Raw genomic sequence first — 19,293 nt, forward strand, 5'->3', positions numbered from 1 at the left:
GCCTGAAATTGTTGCTAAAAGTTTGCACAATCCCACTGCCACAAAAAGGATCAGTGAACTATATTTGAACTTGATGGAGACATATTTATCTCTCAAATTTTCAGACTGCATTTAGCATCAAATTAAGATATCATATCTTGAATAAAGTAGGTACTCTGTCGAAAGCAAAAGGCTGAATAGGAACTGTTCTATGTTTGATTATTACCTTAACCATACTGGTTAGCTAAATGACAAAACCATACTTATTGGTTGGGTACAAAGGGGTTGCAAGTTGGCTAAACATGCGCCCGTAGTACTTCCTCAACAGTACAATTATAGATTGAATGATAAAGAAGCTCCATAGAAGACTGCATATTTTGAAAGGTTCAAATATTAAAACATATGTAAATGTCTAAGTTAATGCTGTCAAAGTCATTGCAGTTGCCATTTTTATTTCTATCCCACTAAAAGATATAGCTCATAAACATTTGGTTAGAAATGTGTAGTTTTAGCCAAAGTTATTAACCTCGCCCATTTTTTTCCTCAAACTTGTCAATATTTTGTCCTCAATGACATAGAGTCATAGTGATAAAAAGCATAGAAACAGACTCGTTCATGCCTACCAGATATCCTACATTAACCTAGTTCCATTTGCCAGCATTTGGCCCATATCCCTCTTGAACCATTCCTGGTCATATACTCATCCAAATGCCATTTCAGTATTGTAATTGTACCAGCCTCCACCACTTCGTGTGGCTGCTCATTCCATACATGCACCATCCTCTGCATAAAAAAAGTTGCCCCTTCGATCGCTTTTAAATCTTCCCCCCCTCACTTTAAACCAATGCCTCTAGTTTTAGATTGCCTCACCTTTGGAAAAAAACTTTGTCTATTTAACCTATCCATACCCTTCATGATTTTATAAACCTCTATAAAGTCACCTCTCAGCCTCCGACACTCCAGGGAAAATCTATTCAGCCTTTCCCTATAGCTGAAACCCTCCAATCCTGGCAACATCCTTGTAAATCTTTTCTGAACCTTTTCAAGTTTCACAACATCCTTCCTATTGCAGGGAGACCGAATTGGATGCAGTATTCCAGTAGTGACCTCACCAAATGCCTTCTTCACTATCCTGACTACCTGTGACTCCACTTTTAAGGAACTATGAACGTGCACTTCGAGGTATCTTTGTTCAGCAACAGTCCCCACAATGTTACCATTATGTGTATGATGATTTGCCTCTTCAGAATTCAGCACCTCACATTTATCGAAATTAAACTCCATCTGCCGCTCCTCAGCTCGTTGGCCCATCTAATCAAGATCCCGTTGTACTTTCAGATAACTCCTTTCATTGTCCACTGCATCATCAATTTCGATGTCATCTGCAAACTTAGGAACCATACCTCCTCTGTTCACATCCAAATGACAAAAAGCAGTGGACCCAGCCCCAATCCTTGTGGCACACCACTGGTCACAGACGTCCAGTCTGAAAAGATTTTGGGTAATTTAAGATGGAGGGTGGGAAAAAGTCATGGCCGTAAGAGCTGTTCCTTTCTTGAGGTATTTTCAGTGTTAGAGCTGATTTCCATGAATTCTAAGAACGGTAATTACTGTTTCACAAGCTGTTGCATTGTTTCAGAACTGGGGGGAAAAATATCAAAACAACGGCACTTTAAAAGGAGGAAGGGAGACAAAGGTAGTGATCACAAGGGAAGTGATTCAGATGGAGAAAGAGATCTGCAGTGCTGTCTGATCCAGCAGTAACCTGCACAGTTGCTTCCTTTGCTGTTTTGTTTCAAGTATCACTTGACATCAGATTTTGTTCTAAGAAATATAAACAAACAGCGAAGTTCAGAGATGACCTTGGAGAGAAACCTGTGCGAGGGAGCTCACAGCAGGGGAGCAGTTAAGTGGCTAGTTTTAAAGTATAACCTTGTTTTTGTAAATCTACGATAATGAAATAGAGTGGGTTCATTTTTTTGAGTATATGTTTTTATGAAGATCTGTCCCTTGATTAAATTTTGAATATATAAAAGCATAGGTACGAAGCTAGCCTGGAACAGTGTTTTTAGAACAGTAAGACTTGGCTATTTTCTGATTCTGTAGATTGTTATGGTGTAAATACGGCCTTTAGTAGAGTGATGTGCTCTTGCTGTTGAATGTGTGGGATTGGGGAGAGTTCTTTTCATGTTACTGATGATTATGTCTGCACGAAGTGTGTTTGGTTGCGAATCCTATTGGATTGCATGGATTGGTTGGAGTGGCAGTTAGAAGCCAAGACGAATATCTAGAAGCTGGGGTGTGTGATGGATGGTAGCTGCAGGGAGGGAGATAAACTGAAGATACAGTGAGGTAGATGGGTAACCTCAAGGAAAGTTAGGGGACGGAGGCAACAAGTGCCTACCTTGTGGCTATCCCCATCTCAAATAAGTATGCTGTTTTGGAAAATGTGGGCGGTGATGGACTGTCAGGGGAATGTAGCACTGATAGCCAGATTTCTGGTACTGACATTGGCTCTAATGTATCAAGAAGTACGCCAGGTTCCAAGTGGTCAGTTGTGATATGGGACTCTCTAGTGAGACAGATGTCTCGGTGGCTGGCAGTGAGATATCAGAATAGTCTCTGGTGCCCAGGATTAAGGATATTTCGGAGAGGGAGCAGAACATTCTCGGAGGGGAAGACCGACCAGCAGGAGGTCGTTGTACACATTGGAGCTAGTGACATTGGAAAAGAAAACAATGGGATTCTGAGGAGAGAATATGGGAAGTAAGGCAGGAATTTAAAAAGTAGGGCTTTGAGGGTAGTAATATCTGGCTTACTGCATGTGCCATGAGCTAGTGAGGTTATGAATAGGAGAACAGAACAGATAAATACGTAGCTGAGCAGCTGCTGCAGGGGAGAAGGATTCACATTTTTGGATCATTGGATCCAAGTTGAATTGGGGAGGTGATGGCCTAGTGGTATTATGGCTGGACGGTTAATCCAGAGACCCAGATAATGTCCTGGGGACCTAGGTTCGAATCCCGCCATGGCAGATGGTGGAATTTGAATTCAATAAAAGAAATCTGGAATGTAGAATCCGATGATGACCATAAATTTATTATTGATTGTCACAAAAACCCATCTTGTTCACTAATGTTCTTTAGGGAAGGAAACTGCCATCCTCACCTGGTCTGGCCTACATGTGACTCCAGATCCACAGCAATGTGGTTGACTCTTTGCCTTCTGTGCAATAGTTGCCAACTGGCCCGACATTCCCTCATCCCATTAATGAATAAAGGAAAAAATGAAGAAAGACCTGTGTCAGCAGGACAGATTGCACCTGAGTTTGAAGGGACTAAGATACTGACGGGGAGATTTGCTAGAGCTGCTCAAGAGAATTTAAACTAGTTGGGATTGGGGAGTGGGGCGGGTTTGTGGTGGTGGGATTGGGATGGGGAGTGTGTGGGACCCCAGGAGGTAGTGAGAAAAGAGATCAGTCTGAGACTGATGCATTTGGGAAATGGAGGGAGTCAAACAGTCAGGGCAGATAGGAACAAAGCAGGGAATGAGGCAGGACTGATAAATTAAACTGCCTTATTTCACTGTGAGAGACCTGACAGGTAAGGCAGCTGAATTCAGGGAATGGTTGGGAACATGGGACTGGAATGTCATAGCAATTGCAAAGATGTGGCTCAGGGATGGATAGGACTGGTAGCTTAACATCCCAGGTTATAAATGCAATAGGAAGGATATAAAGGGGGGAGGCAGAGAGGGGGAGAAGTGGCATTTTTGATAAAAGGATAACATTATGGCTGTACTTTTGTGGGGGGGGGAGGGGTTTCCTGGGAATACATCCAAGGAAGTTATTGGCGTGGAACTGAGAAGTAAGAAAGGAATGATCACCTTACTGGGATTGTACTAAATATCTCAACCCTTCCCCCCTCAAATAGCCAGCGGGAAATTAAGAAACAGATTTGTAAGGAGATCTCCGTTATCTGTGAGGATAATAGGGTGGTTATGATAGGGATTTTAAAACGTAGGCTGGGTCTGCTGTAATGTTAAGGGCTTGGATAGAGAGGAATTTAATTGTGTACAAGAAAATTTTCTTCAGCAGTGTGTGGATGTACCTGCCAGAGAAGGTGCAAAATCTGACCTACTCTTGGGAAATAAGGCAGAGAAGGTGATCATAATTCTGTTAATTTTAAAATAATGATGGAGAGGGATAGACCGAAGTTCTAAATTGGAGGAAAGCCAATTTTGGCGGTATTTGGTAAAAACTTTCAAATGTTGATTGGGGGTGGATGTTCGCAGGTAATGGAAAATGGGAAGCCTTCAAAAATGAGACAACAAAAGCCCCAAGACAATATGTTCCTATTAGGATGTAGGGCAAGGCTGTTAGGTGTCGGGAATGCTGGATGATTGGAGAAATTGAGGTTTTGCTCAAGAATAAGAAGGAAGCATATGTCAGGTATAGAACATAGAACAATACAGCACAGAACAGGCCTGTCGGCCCTCGATGTTGCGCCGACCTGTGAACTAATCTAAGCCCCTCCCCCTACACTATCCCATCCATATGCTTACCCAAGGACTGTTTAAATGCCCCTAATGTGGCTGAGTTAACTACATAAATGCATCACCCCTCAATTTGTAGCTATGCCCCCTTGGACAAGCTGAAGTCATCATCCTCGGAAAAAGACTCTCACTGTCCAACCTATCTAATCCTCTGACAATCCTATAGACAGCAAAGATCAGGTGAATGCTAAAAGAGTACAAAAGATAGTAGGAGTATACTTAGGACGGAAATCCGGAGGGTGGAAAGGGGACATGAGATAGCTTTGGCAAGTAGGGTTAAGGAGAATCCAAAGGGATTCTACAAATGCATTAAGGACAAAATGGTGACTAAGGAGAGAATAGGGTCCTGGATGTGAGTTTGCTCGCTGAGCTGGAAGGTTAGTTTTCAGAAGTTTCATCACTTTTTTTTTATTTGACAAAATATACTTTATTCATAGTATGTATAAAAGAAATAAAACATTGATACACCTATCCAGTCATGCAAGCCGCTCCAGGTTACCCAGAGGGTACGTACACCAACTAAAGGCAAAAACAAAACAAAGAAGAAAAAAAAACAAAGCAAAGAAAGTACCCCGGCAGTCGTCTCCCCGCACAGTCCCTGTTGGCCCCCTGACCAGTTGGGGAAGGCGCCAGCTGGGCCCACTTACCAGATAGGGCCCTTTTTTTCCATTCTGGACGAGGGGTTTCATACCGTGGTCTTTCCCTACCGCGCCTTGGCGGTGGCTGCCCCAAGCTTTTGCGCGTCCCTCAGCACGTAGTCCTGGACCTTGGAGTGCGTCAGTCTGCAACTCGGTCGGGGTCAGTTCTTTCAGCTGGCAGACCAGCAAGTTGCGGGCAAACCAAAGAGCGTCTTTCACCGCATTGATGGTCCTCCAGGCGCAGTTGATGTTGGTCTCGGTGTGCGTCCCGGGAAACAGCCCGTAGAGCACGGAGTCCCGTGTCATGGAGCTGCTCAGGACAAACCTCGAATAATACCACTGCATCCCCCTCCAGACCTCTTGCGCATAGGCACACTCCAGAAGGAGGTGATCGACAGTCTCGTCCCCCCCGGAGCCACCTTGAGGGCAGCGTGCGGTGGCGCAGAGATTCCGGGCATGCATAAAGGATCTCACTGGCAGAGCCCCTCTCACCGCCAACCAAGCAATGTCCTTGTGCTTGTTTGAAAGTTCTGGCGATGAGGCATTCAGCCAAATGACTTTGGCAGTCTGCATGGGGAACCACACGACAGGATCCACCCTCCTTTTCCTGAAGGGTCTCGAGGGTACTACGTGCTGACCACTGCCTGACGGCCATGTGGTCAAAGGTGTTTCCCTTCAAAAATTTCTCCACGAAGGACAAGTGGTACGGGACGGTCCAACTACTCGGAGCATCCCGCGGCAACGAGGCTAGGCCCATCCTTCGCAACACCAGGGACAGGTAGAACCTCAGTACGTAGTGACACTTGGTGTTTGCGTACTGAGGATCTACGTACAGCTTGATGCAGCCGCACACAAAGGTAACCATCAAGGCGAGGGTGGCGTTCGGTACGTCCTTTCCCCCATTTTCCAGGTCTTTGTACATGGTATCCCTGCGGACCCGGTCCATCCTCAACCCCCAAATGAAGTGGAAGATGGCCTGGGTGACCGCAGCGGCGCAGGTCCAGGGAATAAGCCAGGCCTGCGCCACGTACAACAGTACCGAAAGCCCCTCGCACCTGACAACCAGGTTCTTAACCGCGATGGAGAGAGACCGGCGCGTCCACCTGCCCAGCTGGTGATAAGCTCCTCCCAAGTCTTAGTGCATGCCCCAGCTCCACCAAACCAAACACCCAGCACCTTCAGGTAGTCTGTCCTGATGGTGAAGGGGATGAAGGAACGGTTGTCCTAGTTCCCGAAGAACATGGCCTCGCTCTTACCCCTATTGACTTTGGCACCCGAGGCCAGTTCAAACTGGCCGCAGATGTCCAACAGCCTACTCACCGACTGACGATCGATGAGGTCTTGACCTGAAGGCCTCAGCTGCCTGGGATAGTCACGCCCTTCAGACTCACGTCCTTCCTAATGGATGCGGCGAAGGGCTCCACACAGCACACAAACATGGCAGGAGAGAGCGGGCAGCCCTGCCTGACTCCAGATCTGACGGGAAAACTGTCCGATTCCCACCCGTTGATCGAGACGGCGCTAACGATGTTTGTGTAGAGCAGCTGGATCCAATTGCGGATGCCCTCCCCGAACCCCAATTTGGAGAGGACGTCCCTCATGTAAGCATGAGAGACCCTGTCGAAGGCCTTCTCCTGGTCCAGGCTGACGAGGCAGGTGTCCACCCGCCTGTCCTGCACGTAGGCAATCGTATCCCTGATGAGCGCGAGGCTCTCAGCGATCTCCCTGCCCGGCACAGCACAAGTTTGGTCACGGTGAATCACCGACTCCAGGACAGACCTGATCCGGTTGGCTATGACCTCGGCCAGGATTTTGTAGTCCACGTTCAATAGTGAAATGGGACGCCAATTCTTAATTTCTTCCCTCTCCCCCTTCCTCTTGTAAATGAGGGTGATGATGCCCTTCCTTATGGACTTGCACATTTCCCCTGCCCGAAGCGCACTATCGTACACCTCCAGCAGGTCCTGGCCAACCAGGTCCCACAGAGCTGAATACCGCTCAGCCGGTAAGCCGTCGCTCCCGGGAGTCTTATTCCTCTAAGAACTTGAGGGCTCTGGTCAGCTCGTCCAGGGATATCAGCCGATCCAGCCACTCGCTCGTGCCGTCGTCTAAGACCTCCGTGATAGACGACAGGAACAACTCGGAGGCCGTGCTGTCCGTGGGCTTCGTGTCGTACAGTCCAGCACAGAAGGATCTGCTGATCCTCAAAACGTCGGGCCGAGACGACGTCACCGAGCCGTCGTCCTCCTTCAGCCGGCTAAGCACAGAGCTCTCTTTGTGCACCTCCTGAAAGAAGAAACGCGAGCACGTCTCGCCCTGCTCCACGGAGCGGACCCTGGACTGGGAGATTATCCTGGAGGTCTCCGCGGCAAAGAGCGAGGCTTGCTGGCCCCTCACCTCGTGGAGGTCCTCCGTGACATCGACCCCCATCAACTGCAGAAGCAGCAGGTTCTACACCCTTTTTTGGAGTCATGACAGCTTTCCCCGCCTCTCTCTCGCCTTCCAAACACCCTTGAGGACAAAGAACCTCTTGATGTTCTCTTTCACCGTCTCCCACCAGTCGCCCGGAGACTCAAAGAGGGGTTTCACTGTTCTCCAACCAGCGTACTCCCTCTTAAGCTGCTCGACGTTCTCTGGGGTCAACAGAGTCGTGTTGAGCACGTCCCCTTGCCGGCCTGCCGGTCGTCCTGTAAGTGACATTCGGCCAGCAGGAGGCAGTGGTCAGAGAAGAACACCGGCTCGACGCCGGTGGACCTGACCGAGAACGCCCATGACACAAACAGGAAGTCTATCCTTGAGCGGATTGACCCGTCTGGCCGCGACCAGGTGTATCTCCGCTGCACTCCGTCTGCAGGGGTGCTGAAGACGCCGAGCAGCTTGGCATCCTTCACCGTGCCCATCAGGAATCTGGACATAACGTCCAGTTAACTCCCCTCACCCGCTGTCCCCACGCCGGATCTTCCATCTGTATCGATGATGCAGTTGAAGTTTCCGCCTAGGATGACCAGCTTGGACGTAGCCAGCAGGGGTGGAAGCCACTACAGGACGGCCAACCGCTCACTCCGTACTGCTGGGGCGTACACGTTGATCAGCCTCGGGGAGCGTTCCTGTAGGTGACATCAGCCACTAGTAGGCGCCCCCCCCCCCCCCCCCCACCACCTCCTGAACTTGAAGATGGTGAAGTTGCGCCCCCGCAGCAGAATAGCCAGGCCCGAGGAGCGACAGTCGTTATCCCCCCGACCAGATCGAAGGCCCACAGGTCCAGGCGCCGGACCATTTCCCGTACCCGCTGAGGTGCAGTATCCCGCACTCCTGCAGAAACAGGAGGTCTGCCTTGACGGTGGTCAGGTAGGCCAACGTGGACACACATCTTGCAGTGGACTTGACGCTGCGCACATTAATGCTCACAACACATACCCCCATTTTGGGCAGTGACCGTAGTACCCTCCCCGAGTCCAAGGTTCAGCCCCTTCATTCCCATTGCCTGGGCTAACTGCTGGATGCTCTGCGGGCTCAGGAAACCGTCCGTGCTGCTTTCTGGGTGGCATCCCCCCATCGGGGGTATGGAGGCAGGAGAGTCCGGCTCTGGGTCAGGCTGGGGACACACTGTTTCCTGCTTCCCGCCTGAAGGTTCCGGGGGGGACCTCCAGGGCCCCAGCTGCGCATGGCTGGGTGTCGGAGGGAGTCTCAGGATGCTTCCCGTCACCTGGAATCGGGGTGCTGCTTTCCTTCTCCCTTGAGATCTTTAGCTTCTGCTTTGGGCAGGCCTCCTCCGAATCTCCCTCGTCGGAGGAGCTCTTATAGCTTCCCTGTAGCTGCCTGTTCCTGCCTGATGGTTGTGGAGCCGGGCCCCGCCGGCGCGCCTTCCTCCTCGCTTTCTGGACCGTCGTCCACTCCCCTGGGTCAACTGTCGCCTCCTCCATCGACTCCGGGTTGTTGGCGGGGGCGGGGGGGGCGGAGCCTGCAGGGGCGCTTTGCTGGCCTTGGGTCTGTCCTGCGGGGCTGGGCCCTCCTGCACATTAGGGGGGGCCTTGCAGGGGCCTGGTGCCTTCCTTGCCTCGGGGAGGGGGCTTGCCCTGCATTGCCCTTGCCGGCGACCTGGGCGTAGGTGGTCCCCCGCTGCGGGCATGCCCTATAGATGTGGCCCACTTCCCCACAAAGGTTGCAGCATTTTTCTTTTGGGCAATCCTTTGCAAGGTGTCCCTCCTCCCTGCAGTTCCTGCAGATGGTGGCTTTGCAGTCGGCCGCCACGTGGCCTGACCTACCACAGGCATGGCAGACTTTAGGTTGCCCTGCGTAGATCAGGTAGCCTTGCTCTCGCCGATCGCAAAGCTGGATGGTGGGTGTACGACGTTCCCGTCCTCAGCGTCACCCTGACCTGCCTCTTACTGGTCCAGATCCCGAAGGGGTCCATGATGTTGGTTAGGTCCCCTTCCACCATCACATACCTTCCGAAGAAGTTCAGGACATCAACTGCTGGCACAAGCGGATTGTACATGTGTACAGTCACCATACGGCTCCTCTGCACCAGCATCATGAACAGCAGGACAGCAGTCAGTACAGAGAGGGGGCCCCTCACCTCCTTTCTCCTTGAAAACCTCCAGGAAGCGCTCACAAAGCTTGGCACTCCTGAAGGTTACATCGTAGAAACCTCCTCCAGGGAAATCCTGCAGGCAGTAAATGTCCGCAGCAGTGAACCCACAACAGTCCAACAGGACCCTCTTCACGAAGAAGGTGCGGTCCACAGGTGCACCTTCATCCACCTTCTTCACGGAAATGCGGATGGTGTTCCAGACCCCCTGACCCAGGGCACGAGCACTCGCCGCAGCCATTGTTGCAGGTTGGCTGCTCCCCCGAAACCAGCGTTAGGCCGAAGCCAGCATTAAGATCCACCAGTTGCAAGAGTGCACAGCCCGCCCAACGTCTTCCTTCCACCTCCAACACAGTGCTCTCCTCCTCTCGGTCCACAAAAGAGTGGGTCATTATTTTGTTCCGGATGTAAGCTGGTTCACTGAGCTGGAAGGTTTGTTCCCAGATAATCAGTCACCATTCTAGGTAACATCAACAGTGAGCCTCCGATGAAGCGCTGCTGTTATGTCCCGCTTTCTATTTATCTGTTTAGGTTTCCTTGGGTTGGTGATGTCAATTCCTGTTTTTTTACCCCCCTCAGAAGGTGGTAGATGGGCTCCAAATCAATGTGTCTGTTGATGGAGTTCCAGTTGGAATGCCATGCTTCTAGGAATTCTCGTGCGTGTCTCTGTTGATGATGTTCGTTTTGCTTGTTGTCTGTATAGGGTCTTTTAAGTTCATTAGCTGCTGTTTTAGTGTGTTGGTGGGTTTGTGGGCTACCCTGATGCCAAGAGGTCCGAGTAGTCTGGGTAGTAGTCATCTACAAAATACCTTGCAAGAACTGTGACAAACACTACATTGGACAAACTGGCAGAAAGCTAGCCACCAGGATACATGAACATCAACTAGCCACAAAACGACATGACCCACTATCACTAGTGTCCCTACATACAGATGAGGGAGGACACCACTTTGATTGGGACAACACATCCATCCTAGGTCAAGTCAAACAGAGACATGCACGAGAATTCCTAGAAGCATGGCATTCCAACCGGAACTCCATCAACAAACACATTGATTTGGAGCCAATCTACCACCCTCTGAGAAAAAGAACAGGAAATGACATCACCAATGCAGGAAATGACATCACCAACCCAAGGAAACCTAAACAGATAAATAGAAAGTGGGACATAACACCAGCGCTTCATTGGAGGCTCACTGATGATGTTACCTAGAATGGTGATGAAACTTCTGAAAACTAACCTTCTAGCTCAGCGAGCAAACTCACATCCAGAACCTCAACCTGAGCTACAAATCTTCTCAAAATTTGCTAGAGTAGGGTCCTCGTAGATCAGCAAGGAGACTTATGTGTAGAGCCGCAGGAGATGGGTAAGATACTAAATGAGTATTTTGCATCAATGTTTACTGTAGAGAAGGATGTAAAAGATGGAGAATGTGGGGAAATAAATAGCAACATCTTGGAACAATGTCCACATTGCTGAGGAAGAGGTGCTGGACACCTTAAAACACATAAATGTGGATCAATGCCGGGATCTGATCAGGAGTACCCTAGAACTCTGTGGGAAGACAAGAAAGCGATTGCAGGACCCCTTGCGGAGATATTTGTATCATCAATAGCCACCAGTGAGGTGCTGGAAGACTGGAGGTTGGTTCATGTGATGCCACTATTTAAGAAAGGTGGCAAAGACATCCAGGGAACGATAGACTGGGGTAAGCCTGACATCAGTGGTGGGTATGTTGTTGGAGGGAATCCTGAGGGACAGGATTTACATGTGTTTGGAAAGGCAAGGAATGATTAGGGATCATCAACACGGCTTTGCGTATGGGAAATTGTCTCTCACGAACCTGATTGAGATTATTTTGAAGAAGTAACGAAGAGGATTAATGAGGGTAAATCAATGGACATGATCTGTATGGACTTGAGTAAGGTAGTCGATACGGTTCCTCATTCGTAGACTGGTTAGCAAGATTAGATCACAAGGAATAGAGGGAGAACTAGCTATTTGGATGCAGAACTGGCTCAAAGGTAGAAGATGGAGGATGGTGGTGGAGAGTTCCAAACCATTTATTTGCTTTCAAAAGGCATTTACCATTAAATTTCCTGCAGATTACTTTTTTTTCCTTTTGGCTTTAAATTTGGCCCAGTATGTAGGCCTGTTCTCAAAAGTACCATCGTTAATGAATTTTGATGACTAATTAGAAGGTAGTTATCCAGTTAAAGCTGAAACATGGCTCTGTTATATCTCTGCTCACAAGGAGACAACATAGACCAAATACATTACTCCCATCCTCAATTCGTTGGAGCCAACCTAACTTAAGTCTTGATTCCAGCCTACTCAGCGTGGTTGTGAGGGAAGCATTAAACAGACCAGCTTTAAGGTCTGAGGAGAAGCATTTTCATAGCTGACAGACAGTGCTGATATTGCATTTAATGGATCCTAGCTTTCTTGTCTCCCAAACCTAGCCCACACCCATTATATTTTAAGCACGTTGCCTCATTAACTCGATTATATAACCAAGCAGCCTTTGAGATCAGGTTAATCATCTGTCCATCACTTTGAACTTGTTCAGCACAGAGATGGGTATGAGGTTTCATTCTTCTACCATTTGGTTGCTCCCTGTCTGTGTCTCCCTGTTCTATCTGTTGTGCAGTTTAAAACCCTACCTGCTATCACCTCCCCCACTGCTCCCTCTGTCTCCAATGTTCTGTCAAACTGTTGTGTTAAAAACAAAATAAAAATGCTGCAGGTGCTGAAAATTTGTAAGTGTTCTGATGACAGGTTATTTATCTGATACATTGAGCCTCTTTCTGCAGATGCTGCCTGATCTGAGTTTTTTCAATACACTTTTTATTTCATTCTGTCATCTTACTTGATGTTTGTAAACTTAAATTGGTGGATTTGATCTTTTCATAAATTCCCTCCACCTTTCTCAGAATTGCAAACCCAAGACATTTGTTCTCAGCATGAGAAATTGCCTTGTCAGCTCTTGTTCAAAAGTAAACTTTTAACTTTGTGTTGAAGATTTGATTTTTTTTTGAAAGCTGCAATATGAATATCACTTTTTCCATTTTCATCTTCTCAGTTTTGCAGAAGTCAAAACAAAACATGAATGTTTAATTCTGTTTCTCTCTCCACAGCTGTCCTGTTAAGTTTCTGCAGCACTTTTGGATTTTATTTTGCCTATTCTACCTGGTTGCCAGTTGAGTAGGGAACTCTTCCTGGTTGTAGCATCGTTCCACATTGAAAGTGCACACAACTTTCATAACTTGCAAACTTTATTTTCAGGAAGCCAAACTTTATAGACAAATTGCATTATCTCTGTTTTACTGGAGAAATTATGAGCCAATTTAAACCTTTTATCTTTGGAACAAGCAGTTAGCAACAATTTAGTGACAATTTAGCAACTCGATGAGTGTGAAACAACATTATTACAGGTGTACTATGAATGGCTGTTTTCTGTCAGACTACTGTCAAAATCAACTGCAGGAAAATTGTGCTCTACTTGATTAGCAAGTATTCAAATGTCAGTGCATGGTTTCCTCTTCTCCATGGTGATGTTCTTAGAATTTGCTTTTGATTACCAATATAAAAGTTTTTGGAGTGGGTTTTGATTGTCACGATGACACTTGGAAATCTCACACATGGTTTAAAAAAAGCCACGAAAAGCCGAGAAATTTAATGGACCTCTTTTATTTTCTGGCCTTGTATATGCACTTCAATGAAAGGTTATTTGTCAACAGTGTTCAAACTTGTGACCAGTCCATCTGGGGTTGGGGCAGCAAATCCATTGCCACCGGCAGATGCTCTCCCAAATCTCAAATCATCCTAATTTGAAGCAGTTTTGCCACTTCTTCTCTGTCACTGGGTCAATATCCTAGAACTTCCTCCCTTAAACACTTTGGATGAACCTACACCATTTGAACAGCATTGGCTCAAAAAGGCAGCTCCCCTTCACCTTCACAAGAGCAAGTAGTAGTGAATGCTGAACTTTGACCTCATCAGCAAGCATAAATTTTTAAAAAAGACATGTGCAATTCTGCCAGTTCAGTAAGTTCCTGGATCTACCCATTTCTTTTTCGCCATGGATACCTAATCCCAAACTAGTTATCACCAGAGCATCCTCCACTGCTGCCTTGATCAGAGGCCTAATCTGTTCACTTCACCTGCTCAGCCCCACCTGGTGGTATCTGTCTTTTTGTCAGGTATGTGGAATGTTCTTTGCTCTCGACCTCCTTGAATCACATCCCTCAATGTTTTTTTTCTGGTACATCAATGTCTTTGCACACCGTTTTGCACTCTTGGCCTACTTTTATTTGCCACCATTCCCACATGATCTAACTCTGACCTTTCTCTTCCCTTGTCTTTTCTGTCCCGTTCACTGGGATAAGGCTGTCAATCAGCATCTGTACATAGCCTGCTAATTACCAACGATACCTTGACTGTGCTTCCATATTCTTCCTACAAGGGCTTTAATTCATTGTCACAAATTTTCCGTTTTGATCATGTCACCTTCCATATCAGTGCTTCTAATATGTATTTTTTCCTCAAGTGTGGATTTCCCTCCACTGTAGTTTGCAGGATGCTCAAATGTGACCACTCCATTTTGTATACAACCTGTGCCTTGCTTGTTTCTTCTCTTCCAGAATCCTTATCCTCATTTCTACCTCCGCAATCTCCATATTCAACTTCCAGTGTGCGATGCTAACATCAAATGTACAGTTCTGTCCTATTTCTTCCAGCATTCTAAAAGGATCATTTGGTCCTCGCTGCAGTCCTCCCCAACAGCCCTCACTTCCAAAGGCAACTTCCCGTGCAAGCTCAGATGATGCAATGCCTGTCTTATTATCTTCTACCCATCCTCCATCCTTTGGTCAAAGCTCCAAAGTGTTCTCCTGAAACAGCAGGTTTCCAGTATCACTTATAGTTGAGTGAACTGTATTTTCTGCTGTACTTGGCAAACCAAATGCAGTTTGGGTGAGCTTACATCAAACATCTTTGTTTAGCCTTTAGTTGTCACTTGGAGCTTCTAGCTTCTCGTCATGTTAAGCGCCTACCTCAGGAAATATGATGACATTAAGCCATTCAGTCTTCAGCCTCTGAGGCTGTTCCACTGAAGCTCAAAGTACCTAATTTTTCTCTATCATTTCAGAGCCTTCTGGACTTGAATTAAGCAATTTCAGATCGTAACCCTTGTCCCTTGCTTCGCATAGCATCTTCTAACAGTGGTTCTATTATTTCTGTTACTCCTTTTCCAGATCTGTGTATTGTTTTTTGTTCTCCTGAACTTCTTTTGCCTTACATCATTGTCCTTTCTCTTTCATTTAACTTCTCCTGTCTTCCATGCATCCCATTCCTTCCTTTTTATTACTTTGCCTTGATCTGTGTGTGGTTTAAACCTGCTAAATTTCAAACATTTTCAGTTTTGACAGAAGATTTGGATCTGAAATACTAACTTTTTCTCTCACTGCCTGACATCCTGTGTAATTCCAGCATTTTCTGGTGTTGTTTCAATAAACTACCTTTCCTCTTTAATAAATAAAGGAGGCAGATAGATGGATCTACCCAAATAAATAAGAACACAATTCTGCACAGGTAACCAAAAAAATGATCAGAAGCGTCTAGAAGATGATTGCGTTCTTCAGCTGGACTCTCTGTTAAGCCCACTACATGGGCTCTTTCTGTAGGGAAGATCTGGCATGAAATGAAGCTTAACTGCTTTTTGCTGAGGAAAACAAACAAATCACCAGGTACTTGAACATATTCAGTTGCAAAGTAATTTTATTTCTTTACGTAAGAATTGAAGACAGTTAGTAACACTGCAGTTGTTATGAAGTTACTTAGTATTTGATAATGCTTGGAGCTTCTGAAGGATTGTGGAATCTGGATCTGTTTCAAATCTCATGGAAATATTTGGAGTTAGTAGGAACTGCCGATGCTGGAGAATCTGAGATAACACGCTGTGAAGTTGGATGAACACAGCAGGCCAAGCAGCATCAGTGGAGCAGGCAAGTTTGATGTTTCGGGCCTAGACCCTTCTTCAGAAAATAGACCTTCTACTGAAGCAGGCCAGCTGTGTTCATCCAGCTTCACACCATGTTATCTTAAAATATCTGGAGTGTTTTTTATTGGAGGTAATTTAAAAGTTCACTGTAGACATTGGAGATTATTTTTATCGCACAAATCCTGACTGATTGTAACTGTTTGCTTTGCTTTAGACCTCTGCTGAGGCTGTTTTGAATAGTGACTAGGTGGAGAGGTGCTTATTTTGTCTGTTTTAGTTGGAGATCACCCTGCTAAGAACAAGCTGAGTTAGATAAAGTTTGCAAGCTGCTAGTCTGATCACTCTCTTACTTGTGAAAAGAATATCTTCTTGAGTTCAGGGTGAAACCTGTACTTTGGAAAACTGCAGAAACAAAAATGAAGCGGAGTCAGACAGGACTTTGTGAAGGGGATATTGTGACCAAAAATTCATTACAATCACAATGTATATTAATTACTTAAATGAGGGAAGTGAATATATTGTAGCCAGGTTTACAGATGACACACACATAGTTGGGAAGGCAAGTGGTCAGAGTGACACCTAGAGTTTGTAGAGGGATGGTGACACATTAAGCAAGTGGGCAGAAACTTGTCGGATGGGATATATTGTGGGAAAATGAGAGGTTTTGCACTTTGACAGGAAGAATAGAGAAGCTGACCATTATTTAAAGGAGGAAGAGTAAGCTACAGCACAGAGGGATTTGGGCGTCATCGTGCATCCATCACAAAAAAAACACAGTAAGTTCAACAGTAATTGAGAAAGCAAATGGAATGTTGGCCTTTTTCAAAGGGAATAGAGTATAAAATAGGGCGATCTTGCTAAGACTGTATAAGGACACAGTGGAAATGCTGTGAACAGTTTTGGTCCCCCATCAAAGGAAAGGTACACTGGCATTGAAGGCAGCCCAGGGAAGATTCACTAGGTGGATCCTAGTTTTGGAGGGACTGTCTCATGGGAGTTTAGGAGAATGAGAGATGACCTTATTGAATCTTTCAATATTCTTAGGGGACTTGGCATTATTTAATGTACTGAATATCTAACATACAAATGTTTAATATACTGAAGAACAGATTTTAAACTAGTGAGAGGGTATCAGGTTTTATGGGGAAAAGGCAGGAAAATGGAGTTGAGGATTATTATTTTAGTCAAGATTGCATTGAATAATGGAGAGACTTGATGGGCTGAACGGCCTGCTGCTGCTCGTTCATCTTATGGTCTTATCTCCGTTATATTTCCTGAGTAAGCTATGTTTAAAATGCTTCAGGGACAACAGTTTGTAATTAGTGACTTGACTACACCACTGAAATTTGAAAAAACTGTACATAATGTCAAGTAGACAACAGCTTATTGAATACTCTGTGTAGTTCTGATAGCCAGACTGTAAGAAGGATGTGATTGCACTAGAGAGGGTGCAGAGGAGATTCACTGTGGTGTTTGCTGGACTGGAGTGATTCAGCTATAAATAGAGACAGTGGGTTAGAGTTGCCTTTCTTGGATTAGAGAAGGGTTTGAGGGTAACTGATTGAGGTGCATAGTTATGAGGAGCGTAGATAGGGAGAAATATTTCCCCTTGAGAGTGCTTAATAACCAGGTGTGCAATTTTAAAGGTCAGAAACAGGATGTTTACAGGGGATTTAAAGACAATGTTTTTCACACGATGGGTGGTGCATATCTGGAGCTCACTGCCTACAAGGATGGTAGAGGTGGGAACCCGCAAGATATTTAAGAACTATGTAGATGAACGATAGAAATGCTATAGCTCACATAATGGGCAAAGTGCTGGAAAATGGGACAGATAGAAACTTGTTGACTGGTATGGATACAATGGCCTGAGGGATCTTTTTCTATTCTACTCTTTATACTCCAACCCATTTGATTTGTAAACCCATTGATTGTAACTAGAAAAAGTATTTTTCTTTTGTTCTGACCTTTCGAGTAGTAGGACGAGAGAGATGATGCACTCTACCAGCATAAGTCATAATATAATGCACAGCAGTCATTGTATATTATTGTAATTGTAAAGAATGACCATTCGCATAAAATACTCACGCTATAGCAATCCTGTTTCTGTCCTCTTTCAGATATGATGCCTCTTTTGCATAATTATGTGACTGTAGACACTGATGCATTTCTGTCTAATCCGAAAAACGTGGAGATTATTTATAACTTGTGTAAAAAGGTAAGTTCTTAAAGTCAAGTATTAGCTAAAGAAAGATAACCCTTCATTTATATAAACTTTTCACACCCACAAACTGTCCTACCAGTGAATTATTCTTTGATGTTAGGTCAGCACCGTGTTCTGGGAGTAGTCAGCAGTTTGTTTACCCTCAAAGTTCTTTTAACAGCAACAAAATTAGTGACTATTTAAATCTGATTTGATAGTATTGTCTAAGAAATAAATGTTGGCAAGTGCACATTGAGAGCTTCTATGTCTTTGCGAACTTCTAAACTTTAATCAGAACAGGCATCCATGGTTGAATGTCACACAGAGTAAGGTTCATTGGCTTAATGTCCCTCAAAACAGAAATCTTTGGCTTAATGTTTCATCTGAAAGGTGGCAGGTCCAATAAGTCAGTACATTTTTAATCCAATTAGTTATTCGCTGGAGGCCAAAGTTAGAGAAATATGGCAGAGTACAGGCAAGGACTAGTGTTAGATGGAATAGTGACTGGTTTTATAGAAATAGGAAGTTGCAAAGCATGACAGGATTCACATGTGTGGATCAAGTTTTTTTTTAAAATATAGGATATGGGCAGCCAAATTTTAGATAAACTGCACTTTAGGAATGGGTGGGAGGCCAACTATCACCACAGATTATGTGCTTAGATTTTGTTGGGAATCTTGAATTCACAACCATTTAGTGCTGCGAGATAGTTGTGGGGGGTGGTGAATTTGCACAGAATATAAAATTGAATGTTGCTTTTGTAAGAATTGTTAATGCTGCGAAATTAATTTTATTTGTAATGTTTATGAATCTGAGTAAATCAGATATTTCCACTTAAGCGTAGTTTGGGTTAATTTTTCAAGGTGTCTCATCTTCTGAGAAAAGTACAGTTAATGCAGTTTGTGAACGTCGCTTTTTTTTTCCAGATTGAATGACTGTGGTGTACCTAGATTGGGTTGCAGCGTTGTAATCAGCAACCCCTGTCAGAAATATCCATGAGGTAGCAGGCCACTGGGTGTGGCTGACTACCTCTAGCAATGTAAATGCCATCATATGGCACTCCATATTAGGGTTACATGCCAACATACTTGGGGTGGAGTGAGGGGAAATGAGGACACACTGTCATCAGGCATTTGCTGTGTAGAACGTCTTCTTGAGAGGCAAGAAAATGGAAACTAAATAAGTGTTACTATTGCAGTGTACTCCTTCACACTCTGAAAATCTGATTATATCAGATCCTCATTGAAAATTTTTGCCATTTCTCTTTGTTTCACTCATTCCTGTCCTAGGCATAGCCACCCTCAAATTAGCCAAGGCCTAGATAAC

General features: G+C 45.5%; 1 protein-coding gene across 4 annotated transcripts in view; it reads left to right on the forward strand.

Annotated features, from left to right (window-relative positions):
- Positions 1–19,293, forward strand: part of ipo8 (importin 8) — a 154,782-nt gene that overhangs the window by 118,976 nt on the left and 16,513 nt on the right. For all 4 annotated transcript variants that reach the window (XM_048548923.2, XM_059652283.1, XM_048548924.2 and 1 more), the window contains one exon: positions 17,885–17,982. In XM_048548923.2, coding sequence (XP_048404880.1) covers positions 17,885–17,982 — 98 coding nt within the window. The remainder of the gene's footprint in view (positions 1–17,884; positions 17,983–19,293) is intronic.

The sequence above is a fragment of the Stegostoma tigrinum genome, chromosome 18 (assembly GCF_030684315.1).
Source record: "Stegostoma tigrinum isolate sSteTig4 chromosome 18, sSteTig4.hap1, whole genome shotgun sequence".
In the NCBI taxonomy this organism is placed as follows: Eukaryota; Metazoa; Chordata; class Chondrichthyes; order Orectolobiformes; family Stegostomatidae; genus Stegostoma; species Stegostoma tigrinum.